General features: G+C 37.3%; 1 protein-coding gene across 3 annotated transcripts in view; it reads left to right on the top strand.

Annotated features, from left to right (window-relative positions):
• Window positions 1-14,127, top strand: part of HMGCLL1 (3-hydroxy-3-methylglutaryl-CoA lyase like 1) — a 147,740-nt gene extending 133,613 nt beyond the window's left edge. For all 3 annotated transcript variants that reach the window (XM_061195181.1, XM_061195180.1, XM_061195179.1), the window contains 2 exons: window positions 10,001-10,126; window positions 14,026-14,127. In XM_061195181.1, coding sequence (XP_061051164.1) covers window positions 10,001-10,126; window positions 14,026-14,127 — 228 coding nt within the window. The remainder of the gene's footprint in view (window positions 1-10,000; window positions 10,127-14,025) is intronic.
• Window positions 14,128-14,623: the final 496 nt, after the last annotated feature.

Here is a 14,623-nt window from a genome sequence, read left to right as displayed (position 1 = left end):
CTTTTTTGGTTAATTTTCTCCTCTAGTGCAGCCTCATTCTTTACCCCCATTCAGTGAACCCTATCCTTCATGGCTGCCAACTCACCTATCTCTCCATTTGCATACTTCCACACTGAAACCTGCCCCAACTCTCTTCTTCATTTGTCACACACACATCCTCCGTCTGCCTCTATATCCTTATCATATACTTGTGAAAGCCAAGACTTCTCACATGTTATGTACAAACCTATGGGATATGCGCTTTCTATGGAACATCACATTGTATCCTGAACAAGCCCGTGAATCAGTGCTATTAAATTCATTTTACAGCTGGGGGAACAGAGAGGTAAAGTAACATCCTCCAGATCACACAGCTAACAGGTGGCAGAGCAGGTTCAAGCAGAAATCTGTCTCCTGAAACTGATCTTGAAAGCACAAGGCTGTAGGTTCTCTGTTTGTTTTTGAATCTATCGCCACCTCACTCCTGTTCTATCTCTGCTGAAACGACCCATTTCAGACTTTGTCAATGGCATGAATCCAATAAATTTTCTCTGGTCTCATTTTCTTTAACTACCTTCAGCATTCGTCACTGTGGTATATTTAGGGAAATTTCTACCCTGTCCTGTGACACTGAACTTCCCCCTGCACTAATTCATCTCCCTTCTCCTAATTCCAAAAAGTGAGTGTTCACTAAATGCCAGGATTTGAATCTCTGCTCTTCTTTTCTAGACAAGTTCCTTCAGAGAACTCAGATATGAAATAAATCAAGATGAAATTACTTTTTTCTTACTTTTAATTGCTCTAAGAGAGAACCGACTGTCTAAAGGAAAAAAAGTAGCAAGGTATTGTGAGTTTACACATGCAAAAGTAAAAGGTAGGGAAACAGTAACACCAGGGATGGGTGGAAGGAATTGAGAATATATTGTATGTAATACTGTAAGATCCTTACCTCCATGTGGCATAGATATTTGAAGGTAGGCTATTATTAATTAAATAATATTAATTTAATTGTATTAAGTTATACTGTAAAGCGTAGGGTAACTACTCAACAACTTAAAGAAGAGGTAGAAATATTAAGGAAGAGATAAAATAGGGTCATAAAAAATGCTCAATTAACAAAAGATAGAAAAAGAAGAAAAACAAAACATAGAGCAAATAGAACATATAGAAAATAGCTAGCAGATTTTAATCCAACCGTATCAGTTGGTGTATTAGTTCTACTTGGCTATGCTGATATAGCAGACCTTGCACCCCCCACCCCCAACATAAATAATGGCTAAAACACAGGGATGTTTGTTCCTCACTAATTAGATTGTCCACTGCATGTGTTCCTGGCAGCGGACATCTTTCCTCCAGGTGTTCGCTCAGGGACCTGGCTCTTTCCATTTTGTGCCTACACCATTCCCTCAGGCCTCATTGTCATGGGCATTTGACTATTAAAAAGGAAGAAGACACGTAGTTTCTGAAAGGACTTGTTCTGGAAATGGCCTGCATCACTTTGCTCTCATGCCATTGGCTAACCCACAGTCACGCAGCCTCACCTACACAGAAGGGCAGTTATGTAATGTTGTCTAGCTGAGTCCCGGAAGAAAAGGTGACAGATCTTTTGGTGAAAAGCCAGTACTGTCTGCTACAGATGAATGGCTAAACTGAAAGGTTAGAGATCTTCAAACTTTATTATCCATAAAAGTCACCTTGGAGTTTGAAACAATTGCATATACTTGGGCTTTACAAGAAAAAAATTCAGATTTTGGTGTAAGGCACAGAAATCTGTATTTTATTTTGTGCCAGTAGATTGGAGAGCATGGATGGTAACTGAAGGAGTACACATGGGAGCCAGTGATATCCACTCACAAACAGAAAAGAGGAGATGATTCTGAGAGGAGTCATCTGTAGGGTTTGGATTGAACCCAGGAAATGAGAAAATAGAGCCTGAAGTCGACCAGTGTACTTTGGGGTGTTGTCCTGGCAGAAGAAGGAAATGATTGAGAAAGAAGGGTATACATTTATTAATATGGCTCATTTGTACAAATTACAAGTAGTATATATTTATTACAGATAATTGTTAACAATCTGGAAATACAAATGAGTTATACCAAATATAGTTACTCTCCTACTCTTTTATCTTCCATTTTCTTATCAGCATTTTTCCATACCATTATATATTCTTCAAAACCATTTAACTGTCTCATAACTGTCTTACATAACTTATTAACTATTTCCCTATTGTTGTACATTTCATTTATGGGCTTTTTTCCCACTGTTACAAATAATAATACAAAGAATAGTCATCCTTGAACATAAGTCTATATTAACATTTCTGGCTATTTTCTTGGGCTAGCTTCCTAGAAATGCAACCATTGGGACAACAATCCTTTACTTTCTCAATTTCTTGATAATGTTGAGTTGTGTAGAAACTTTTTCAGAGAGTTGAAGAAAGTATGATGAGAAAATGGAGTCTTTTTTTTTGTTTTCAGTCTCTTTAAAATTTTAATTTTTATTTTAAATTAGAGTATACTTGATTTACAATATTGTGTTAGTTTCAGGTGTATGGCAAAGTGATTCAGTTATACATATACATATATCCATTCTTTTTCAGATTCTTTTCCCATGTAGGTTATTACGGAATATTGTGTAGAGTTCCCTGTGCTATACAGTAGGTCCTTGTTGGTTATCTATTTTATATATAGTAGTGTGTATATGTTAATCCCAAACTCCTAATATATCCCCCCCACCACTTTTCCTCTTTGGTAACCATAAGTTTGCTATTGAAGTCTGTGAGCCTGTTTCTGTTTTGTAAATAAGTTCATTTGTATCATTTTTTAGATTCCACATATAAGTGATGTCATATGATGTTTGTCTTTCTCTGACTTACTTCACTTAGTATGATAATCTGTAGGTCCATCCATGTTGCTGCAAGTGGCATTATTTCATTCTTTTTATGGCTGAGTAGTATTCCATTGTATATACATACCACATCCTCAGAAAATGGAGTCTTTTGATTTGTCAATGGCTCTCTTCCTAATTCACACCCTTCCCCCCGGAGTTGTTATAAGGATTAAATGCAACCAGGTGTGTAAAGTGTTTAGTGATGCAGCTGGCATTTAATTAGCACATAGTCAGTTAACTATTAATACTGAACTGTAGCACGCAAATGTTATACCTGTTAAACTCTGTCTCATACTAAATGTGTGAAGCACGGACCGTCACTTTCCTTCTCTAAGCCTCACTTTCCTCATCAGTAAATGAGCATGAATTACTGCCCACTTACCTTGATTTTGTGGAGTTTTCTCATATGTGAAGTATGTGGTGCAGTATCTGTGATATAATAAGCCTTCAATCAATATTCACTAATAGTATTTATTATTTCTCAGTCTACTGAAATTGAGAATTTCCTTATGTTTTTCCATTTCCTTATTTCCTTCCATGTACACACTCCCATTTCTATCTCAGTTTGAAATATACTACATGAAAGTACGAATATAATCTATCTCATTATGTGTGGTGAGGCAGGGAGGAGTGAAACGTGTAGGAAACCCTTTTCAAAGATGAGAGATGGTCTATGAAAGCATTAGTAATCCATCACGTTAGCTTACTCACCCCCAACAGCAAGGTATCATGATTTGCATACCAATTTTGGTGTATAACTTCAGTTTATGAAAACACTGGGCTTTATTCATGCATGCCAGTGGTTCACTATCTGTGGTTTACAAAGCATGGTATATTCACAGTACACATGAATGGCCAGTAGTTGGTACCAAAACTCAATATATGGTAATTCTTTAGAGTGCTGGGTGAGTAGCATCTCAGAGCAAGATCTGGGCTCCCTGGAAAGAGTGCTGTGACCCACTAGTGACACTGGTCTGGCTGCTGGGGGAGAAGTAGCGCATCATATGTGGATAATTACAATCCTCTGTTGGAGGGAATATTAGCTGTGAGGAACAAGTTGAAGGGAAAAATTTTAGAAAAATGAGTATATTTGTAATATTTTATCCTACATGAATATTTGTCTTTTTCCTCATGAGTAACTTAGATCCCAAAATGAGTAATTTCCCTGTCAGAGATTTACTTGTTATTTTAATTCAAATGTAATATTATTACAGATTTCTAAAGAAAAATTTGGTCTTGGCAAAAAAAGTAGATGTCATTTCAAAAAGTAACATTGCCAAAATTCTTCTATATGTTCCTTAATACTTTACTAACTTCAATACCTAAAATTGTAGATTTCATTAAATATTTTGAAATCAGACATATAGGGAAGATTATACATTTGGGGAAATGATTTCTTTGTCTCCTCTTATCATATTTCTCAGTTTTGTTTGGAGAATAAGTTTTTACAGCACGAGAAAAAGTCGAGATGATACTTTCAGTTACTGTATCAGCATGATCTGGGCATCTAAGCACTATGCAAAATTAACAAAGTTAACTCTCCTCATAGCTCACCTGAGATTGTAGTACAGAGTGATAATGCTCGTGCTATATCTACAGCTAATTTGCAATTTTCCAGAAGAAGTGGTCACTCATATTTTATCCATTTTCCTCAGCCTTAAGTCCAAGTACACGTCTGGGAGCTCAAGCAGATGGAGCCCATAACCGCACTCACCAGGCTTTTCATAACCTGGGTCACTGTGTTAATAGCTTTGGTCATGAGCTTTGAGGAAAGTGGAAGCCAAAGTCACCTCCACCCTTTGAGTTCTGGATTTGTTTCATTTTAGGGAGAATTAGCTCCCTGAGTTCTAGAGAGAATCATTTCTCATTTGGCAATAGTGAACGACTTCTCAGTAACAGACAAAATGTATAGTAATATTAATTTCTAACACTAATCTCCATGAGCTACAGAGCTTTGTATGTATTCCAGGTCCCTGGCACATAGAACATGCTCAATAAACATGTTCAAGTCAAAGGAAGAATAATAAAAAATATACTGACTACATTGAACCACATATGATGTGCTACACACCATTAGTAAAAGTTTCCATATTTTAAAGGTAACAAAATATTTATTTGAATAATATAAAGCTATTTACTTACGTATTTGCTGTTTCTGGGTTGGAACACAGTGGCAGTTCAATGCTTGACTTTAACTTGGTGGATTTTGGTGTTACATCGCCATCTTGTGGTTATTGATCTGAAGATATTTCCTTCAAAACAAAACCCAAATGCTTTATTTTGCAACATACTGTGTGGTGCAGAAAACCATTTGTGCTTGTGTGCTTACACACACACACACACACACACACACACACACACACATACACGCCAGGAATCTGACCATCTGAAAAGCAGTGTTTTAGATTTGGAGACATGGGAAAGGAAATATCTAAGAATAATATTTTAATGCAGTCTCTTGTATGATAAAATCAGCTATGCAACCCATCTACTATTATCAAATACATGAGGATATTATAGCAATGCATTTTCTATAATACTATGATTTCAGTAGCAAAGTAAAAACATGTTTCCTCTATTTACCATAAAGAACAGAGAAGAAATAATGTTTTTCTTCCTGCTCTGTTAAGAACTTGTTTACATCATATTATGTACCGTTTCTAATGGAATAGGGAAGTCGAGGTAAAGAAAACATACACAGTGAAATCAAATTTTCTTAGATGACTATGACTAGAAATTTCCAAAGCAGCTTGTTCCAAAATAAAGTCATCTAACTTAGTGTATGGGTAACACTATACATTGAGAAGATATGTTTTTCTGGGGAACAGAATTGCACATTTAATAGAGGACAGAATTGAGAGGATATTATGTAGAAAGTTCTATTTTTAAAGTACTGTGATTTTTTTTTTTTTGAAGAGAGACTTTAAAAGGAACACATATCTTAATAGTCTCATTCACAGCTAAGGTATACTTTAATAAACTCTCTTTAAATTTGCTTATTGAAATTTTAAATCCACATACTGCTCTTAGAATTGATTCAATTGATTTGTGACTAAGACTCACAGAAATATAATCTGTTCCAGAGCGAATGTGATGGTAGGAAAGAGGGAAGGACCATTTTCCAGGGAGGCTTTCACCCAGATAGCGTCTGCCTTTACAAAATTATGCACACAGATTAGCCCTGCACACTTACACCCTGAAAGATCAGTTAGTTGCAAAATAAATTGTTGGTCAATAAACTCAGTCATAGGTTTATTTATTCTCATTTTCATTTATTTACTGTCATTCTACGACAGGCTACAGTTTGCAGACACCTTTCTTTTTCTAATTATATATGTAATTACATTCATTGTGGGGCCATTAGAAAACAAAGACAAACAGAATTAAAATAAAATAAATTACCTATAGTCACACCACCCAGTGATCACTGCTGTTGGCATTTTGGTATATCATCCAAATTCTACCTTTTTTTTTTTAGAAATGGGATTATGTTTCCATATACCATTATAATGTCCTGTAATATGTTTCTTTCCCTTAACTATGCATTTACATAGCATTTATCATTCCATTTTACAGCTACACCTTAATTAATTTAAATTAGTCCCCATTGCAGACATTTGGATGGTTTTCTAATTTTTATTCATATAAAACATACTGTAATGAATCTATATATAAGGGGTGTGTTTCATGTGTGACACATACACTCACCCATATATATCTGTTTTTATTTCTTACCTAATTATTTGCTTAGAATTTGCGAAATATTCCTAGGAAGTACTTTTTTGATAGGAATTGGATATTGGCAATTAAGACTAATTACTAGTTAATTGCTCAACAGAAAAAAAGTTCCAGGTTATTTTCCTACCAGTTTAAGTTTTCGTGTTTACCTTCAGTTCCAACAACACCTCCTTTTTGTCATTGATGTTTATCAAAGTCTAATGCACATACAGAAAATTGCACAAATCATAAGCCCTCATGGTAGGCTGAAGCCATCTTTCACCTCTCATGCTGGTACTGCTGACATTCACTACCTCATACTTTTTGGGGTGTTCTTTCAAAAACAGGTTTTCTTGAAAAGTTGATCCATCCTGATTAACTCTTTGCTGCCCCAGGGTACAGAGCATCTCTAAATGAAAGCTCACTCATACCCACAGTTGATAAAGTCAGAGATGGATGAGAAACTTACCTCAGGGGTTCCCACACTTAATTACACAAGAGAATCACCAGAGGGGAGCTTTAAAGAAATACCAATGCCTGACCCCATTCCCAGACAAAGATTCTGGGGAGAAGCTTGGCTGTTAGTTTTAAAAGGTCCCCGGGTGATTATAATTAGTAGGGATTGAGAACCACTGAAACCTCTTTCTCCTGGAGTGATAGATTCAATTCTACTGAATAGATAAATTTTAACCTATAGGTGAAGAATGCCTCTGCCTATTTGATGTCCTGGCAGACTTCCAGAGATGAGCTCAGTGTCTGAACCTTTGTCTTTTCCAACTACTGGACAATTCCACAGATTTCACTCCTAGAGCATAATTCTTTAAACTTACTATTTTGATTCACCGCAAATGTAGACTGCCCTAAATGGACCAGTACTTTAGCTGGTCAGTTATTAACACCCAAATATGATTGAGCTTTGAGAGAGGTCATGATAAAGGAAGAAGAGCCATTGCCACATTCCCATGTTGAAGAGTATAATGAGGAGAAATGGAAGTACAGAAGCAAACAAATTATATCTGTAAACTTGCATTAGTCCCAAAGGCATCCATGGCTTTTGGACTATGGTTCTGCCCTTGGGAGCCTTGGTAAACATGCAAGGTCTCACCAGAGAAAATTCAGAACAGTAAAATTGTGCAGCCCCTTGAACCGTAATGGAAAAGAACATAAAAAAGAATGTGTGTGTGTGTGTGTGTGTGTGTGTGTGTATATATATATATATATATGTATATATATGTGTATATATATATCTCTGTGTGTGTGTATATATATGTATATACATATATATACATATATATGAAACTGAATCACTTTGCTGTACAGCAGAAATTAACACGACATTGTAAATCAACTATACTTCAATTAAAAAAATGTGCAGCCCCCTTGGCATGTCAAAGGAGATAGGAGCCACCTGAAGAGCTCCCAACAGCTAAATCTCAAACAACGTGAGTGACAAGACATATAAGGGAATATTGGATTACAACCCAAAGTATTAAATAAATACCCATGAGTCTCTACTGATATAAACAAATGTTTGAAGAAATAAATAAATATGGGAGAATAGACAAATCTCTCATATGGGAAATTTCTAAATAATTTAGGTAGGTATTCTCCACTCCTTAGGTGTGAGCTGCACATAGTGACTTTTTTCCAAAAAGTACCATATGGACAAGGGGGCATGAGGTAAAGGTGAACATCACCAGTTGTAAACCATATAGTACGCACCCTTGATATGATGTGTTAAGAATGGCACTTCCCCTGTGTTGCTCTCCTCACAAAACTTCAGGACTCCAGTCTAACCATGAGAAAACATCAGACATACGCACATTGAAAGACATTGTGCAAAACACATGACAAGTAACAATTCAAAATTGTCAAGGTCAATGAGGACAAAGAACGTCTGAGAAGGTGTCACAGCCACAGCAGGAGACAAGACAACTACATGTAATGTGGTACCCGGATGAGTTCCTGGAACAGGAAAAGGACATTAGCTTCTAAACTAAGGAAATCTGAATCATGTGTGGACTTTAGTTAATAATAACATATTATATGTGTTCGTTAGTTGTGACAAATATACCATAATGATGTAAGATGTGAACAATAGGGGAAATTGTGTGTAATGTATGGAAATGCTGTGTACTTTCTTCCCAAATTTTCTGAAAATCTAAAACTATTACAAAATAAAAAGTTTATCAAAAAAGTAAAGGAAAAAGAAAGTGTGATTCCCCAGAGCAGCAGTGAGAACAGCATCTGGGATCTTGTTAAAAATTCAAATTCTCAGGGCCCAGCCCAGACCTCCAGAATCAGAAACTCTAGCAGATTGGCCAAGGGCTCTGTTTCCCAGCACTTCTCATTTTAGCTGAGGTCATGTTACTTTTTCTTCAATGTCCAGGAGTGAAGAGTCAGATTAGCCTCTTGGTGGCTTCTGATTTCCCAATTGTCCCTTTCCACAGAGGGCTGCTCTGCTTATGTTATTCAAATCTGATCCCCAGGGTCCCTTTCAGACCCTTTTGTGCTCATGTCTTTCACAACTTTTCCAGTCCACAGAGATCTCCACCTTGGATATCCCTAGACTCATAACATGAACCAACTTGCATGTTTCCAGAGGCCACAAATCACAGCAGAGTGTGAATTCTCTGGAGACACAGGTGACCTTGGGCAAAATGTGTTATCCCTCTGTACTTGAGTTTCTTCATCTGTGATTTGGAGATGATGGAAGAGTATCTCCTGGGTTTTTGTGGGAATTGTGAGTTAGTATCATAAGGTATTAATAATAATATCCAGCACTTAGTGAGGACCCAGTAAATGTGAGCTGCTACAATTGTTAGTGGTGGATGTCCTGCCTCTTAAGTGTCTCTTCGCTTCTCCCAAAACAGCAGGGTTTTGTGCACAAAATAAAGTAATGGCTCAGTAAAGATTGGGTGAATTGAGTGAATACATTGAGCCCACAAAATACAAGTTCAAACATAAGGACAGCTCCCCACCACACTCCGTCTGTCTTCTAAGGCACCTTGATTTTGAGTCAGGATGTTGGAAATCTTTCATGTTGGTTATATAAGGTTTTTAGACTAAAGCTCAAAATTAGATTGGAAAATACACCCCATGTGTGTATTTATCTTACTTCAATCTTCATCCCCTACCTTTGTTCTGTTATCAATGAAAACACCATTTCAATTTTGATCTAAGATTATTCTCATTCCCGAGATCCTTAGCAGAGTGTCTGTTAGCCTAAAAGATGAGATTAGTCAGAAAAGAAATTAGCACCTCGGGGACTGTTCTAGCAGCAGGTGGGTAAGTGAATAGGTTGGAATCATGGTTCAGATTTTCCTTGTTTGCTCTTTGGAACAGGTTAAATAGAAATGCAACAACTTACATGCCATAAAGAGACAAACCTTGAGTGTCTGGGTTTGTTTTCCAGATGGGGATTAATGTGGTGGATTCAGCAGTATCCGGATTAGGTGGTTGCCCTTATGCAAAAGGTGCCTCTGGGAACGTAGCCACTGAGGATTTGATCTACATGCTTAATGGCCTGGGGGTCAAGACAGTAAGTTAACTTAGCATATTTTAATATTCATACATTCCTTGCAGATTCAAATTGGAATGCTTCTTGGATTTGGGAAGCAACTTTGAGGTCAAGTTTTACTACACTTTTGCTCTTTGCTAAAATGCACAGTGGGAAAATGCAATAAAAAATTCTTGTGGGAGGCTTTATAAAGTAACTTATTGCTATAGTTAGATCACCAATAATGCTACCATTTCACATTTTTATGGTGTTTCATGACCTCCAAAGTCCTTTTTCATCTAGTATCCAGTTTGATTTCACACACTTTGCATATTTGAGCCTGTCTTTGCTATTATGATTATTGTTTTTGCTGTTTTGTTTTCATTGGAGGAAAACTAAGATCTTGATTTTCTCATGGTGACAAGTAGGGCTTCTGGAAGAGAGCCCACGGCACTTTTAAAATGGCCAGTGGAGGATCAGAGCTTAATAATACTTAGTATGTGAACAAGAATACTCTCTTTACAAGTGTTACCTGAAAAAGTCACATGCTCTATAATAACCCACCAAAATTAGTACCTTGTTTTGCCACATGCTTGTTAAAATGGCCTACCATTCTAAGGCAGATTTTTTTTTTAAGGATAAAATATAAAAGGCAAAAAACTGTTCACAGATTATCAGAAGTTCAAAATGTTTTCTGAGATGTAAAGCATCACCTGGATTACAGAATGGAATTGTCCTCTCCATCTCTCCTCTCTCTCCTCTTCCCTCACTCTACTGAACGATGTTCCTGCAGCAGCCAGCTTGTCTGCAGTCTCCTTCCCTGTGGCATTCAGTTTCTCACCTCCACCCCTTGCTCCTGCTTTCACCACCCCTTGGAATAGCCTTACTGCCCATACTTGATTTCACCTGGAGAGTGAGGCACCACCATCCTCAATAATGCACCTTCTAACATCTCCCTGCTGATTCCCCAGGCCCACACTGCTGGGTTCCTCTCCTCCGTGTTTCCAGGCTACCTTTGTGTCTTCCTCTGAACCTACCACGAGGTTGTAGAACCATCTTCTTTCTGTGTCTAGGTCCCCCTGCAGGCAGAAATATAGTATGACAGCTGATTCACAGGTGCCTGTTGCCTAGAGAACCTCAATAATGTTCAGTGAAAGACTGATACCACTTGGCACTAAACACCAGGAGCCTCTCTTCTCTGGTTAGAAATAGCTATTACAAAGTAGCCTGATTGCTTCCATCATTTCCATTAGAAATGTATGACCATGACAGAAGTAGAAATCCTTTCTTTTCTTAAAATTTATTTTATTGAAGTATAGTTGACCTGCAATGTTGTGTTAATTTCTACTGTACAGCAAAGTGATTCAGTTATATATATATATATTCTTTTTAATATTCTTTTCCATTATGGTTTATCACAGGATATTGAATACATTTCCCTGTGCTATACAGTAGGGCCTTGTTGTTTTATCCGTCCGGTATATAATAGTTTGCATCTGCTGATCCCAAACTCCCAATTCATAGAAATCCTTTCTTGAAGATTTAAATGACTTGGTTGAACTCAGCTGAGTCAACATATGAACTCTGCTTCATATGTGTCAGGCCATGTGGGTCCAAATGCAAATAAGCCATGTCTCCATTCCTAAGAATTTCACAGTTCAAGGACAGTTGTTACTTTGGATATCAGCCAACAAGCCAAGATTCTCTGTACAACCTGTATCACTATGTCTCCCATGCTTACTCAACTACCAAGAGCTACTGCTTCAACTTCTAAAATATTTTGGTTGTTTGTTCCTCCCTTACTATCCTTGCTGTAGCTACATCAGCACAAGTTCTTATCTCTTTCCTGGATATTCATCCTCCACACTGGTCTGATGGCTTCAGACTGCCTTTAAACTCATCCTCCATGCTACCATAAAAAATTTTATCTAAAATACAAATATGAATATGCCTTGCTCCTGCTTGGGTACTCATCAGTGGATTCCCATTTCCTGAAAAGCAAGGCTGTGTTCTATACCTTTTATACCTTTTCCAGTCACCTCTGCCCATTACTTTCCATGTATTCCATGGTATTTTTCAGATGTCTCGTACTCTTCTCTGCCGACAGTGCCTCTTTCCTCTTACTTCTTCTCAAGGACTCATACTGTCCGTACAAGCCTCAGGTCAGGATTTACCTTCCTGGCACCCTTCCCTGACACACTCCTCTCCATTTGTTTCCATACCCTTTTCCTCAGTGGGTTGACTACCCTGCAGCTCTGCCCTCACGATAATCCGAGCATCTCTCTCTCTCAGTGACTTTAGTGGAAGTACTGGATTTCCTGTTTAGGGCTCCATATTGCCTGCTTTACCACAGGCACCCTCAAGACAGAAACCATATTCTGCGAGAAGTTCTTGAAACCCCAGAATGGATCATAGTACATGAGATATATTTAAGCACCTGGTTTAAGTGCTAAATGATTTAAGAATAAATACAACATTATTTCATAAAGGTATCTGTTCATTAAATAAAACAGTAGAGGAAGGCCAAAACAGAATCCTTTGGTACAATACCAACCAATCCCACTGCGTAATTGCTATCAATGGAATTACTGGAAAGCAAAGAAGAATGCTGGTGACTAAAATCTTATTATCTTTTGTTAGATGTAATTCAGAAATGAAAGACACACATGTAGCTTATTATTTACAAAATTTACGTATTACTAGATTAAGGATGTAAAACCAAAATGTGCCTAACAGATACTCCACCCAAAACCATTACCATGACAAAACCAAAGCACATGTTAGTACCCTAAAAACAACTTCATAATAAAAAGAAACAGTGAAAATTACTTGTCATTTTACAAAATATTTTTGGTGATTTTTAAACAGAAGTAAACTACAAAGAAAACAGTGCCCTAAAAGTTTCTAGAGACAAGTAACTACCTATATTAAAATGATGATCTCTTTTTGATCACTTGTATGAAAAGCCCCTATGAGTATTTATACTTGTCTGTTTTAAGAAAATGACAAACTTACATAAATTTTAAAAACTACTCCTTAATAGCAAGGGAGCCTGAGTCTGTTTGATTTTAAGTCCCTGTTGTTTCTAGTCTGAGTTGAGGGAGGACATAGGAGCTTACGAAATACTACATGGGGCAAATCTCTGGTTAATCCACCTAACACTGTGCCCCCATTCCACCCCCCTCCCCCCCAGTGACAGCACAGGTGCAGGGTGGAAACCTTGATGATGGTGATCTTTGGCTGCACCAAGCCCAAGATGACGAGCCTGCCTTGAACTTGGCCTTCATACCCAACTGTCGATCTGTCATCCATGGATTTACCAAAGCCTTTGTTGATCCTACTTATGCTTTCAGACAGTACAACCTCTCAGGCAAACAAGTTCCAGATGTGTACTAAATACTACTTCATTTTATTGGACTGCCTCCTTCAATTTCATGCCAGTAAGAGTGTTTCTGAACATGGTTAAAAATTATACATTCATCTTTCCTATATTTCTTACAGCTTTATAAGGTTTGTTTCTTTACATACTAAGATATACTAAGAGGGGTTTTTTTTCCCCCCTAAGTCCTTATCTTTGAACTCCTCCAAATGATTATCATTTTAATTGCCCTTCACTGATATTTTGTAGAGTCTTTCTGGTTCCACTGTTGTCCTTTGTAGAGTTTAGGCATCAGCATGAATTACACTGAGTTATTCAGGTGTGGCTAGCCTATGGTTTTATACTAGGGTCAGATTCAAGATATGTTTTAATAAAGCAGAAAAATCTAAATCTACATAATTCATGGAGATAAATGCTGCCCCCCATCAATAATGAACAGAATTTTGTTTAGTAATTTTAAATGGTTAAGTAACTACTAATACAATTAAAAAGAATCTGTTTTGTCTTCTTTCTCCTTAACCCCCCTTCCCACTTGGTATCACTGTCATCTTTGTCTCACCAGGGTGTGAATCTTTACAAAGTGATGGAAGCTGGCGACTTCATCTGCAAAGCTGTGAATAAAACTACAAACTCAAAAGTAGCACAAGCCTCATTCAACGCTTGACTTGAATGCATTTGTGAGTTAAGGCTGAGAAGCTCCATTTCAGCTACAGATACTCATCTGAAAATCATTACTGCCAACTTGTTCTGAAATGTGAAGTAATAGACAAGAGTGGGGGAAAAAAAGAGATACTTTGAAAAAGAGTAGGCTGGATAGATTACAAAATTGACAGGAAGATACACCAGTCATCAGGTGAATTGCAAGCCAAGGCTAAATAATAAAATTTGTAGACATGCTTTGAACTTGGAGAAAAGTCTACTCTTTTGCTCTTATAGAAATAACTTTTTAATTTAGTCGATGTGAAAATTGACTTCAGATTTCCCTAAGTATCAAAAACTGTGTTAATACTTAATCAAGCTGGCTTAGCACAGCGTACATATCATCAGTAGTTTATGAGCTCCTGCATGGTGCGCAAAGTGTGTGGCCTCCATATTATACGTTATGTGCCTCTGGATCTCAACTTCCCATTTGCCAAGTCAGTTAAATTATGGACCAAGTG

The sequence above is a fragment of the Eubalaena glacialis genome, chromosome 7, assembly GCF_028564815.1.
Source record: "Eubalaena glacialis isolate mEubGla1 chromosome 7, mEubGla1.1.hap2.+ XY, whole genome shotgun sequence".
In the NCBI taxonomy this organism is placed as follows: Eukaryota; Metazoa; Chordata; class Mammalia; order Artiodactyla; family Balaenidae; genus Eubalaena; species Eubalaena glacialis.
This window is presented reverse-complemented; position numbering and strand designations above follow the sequence as displayed.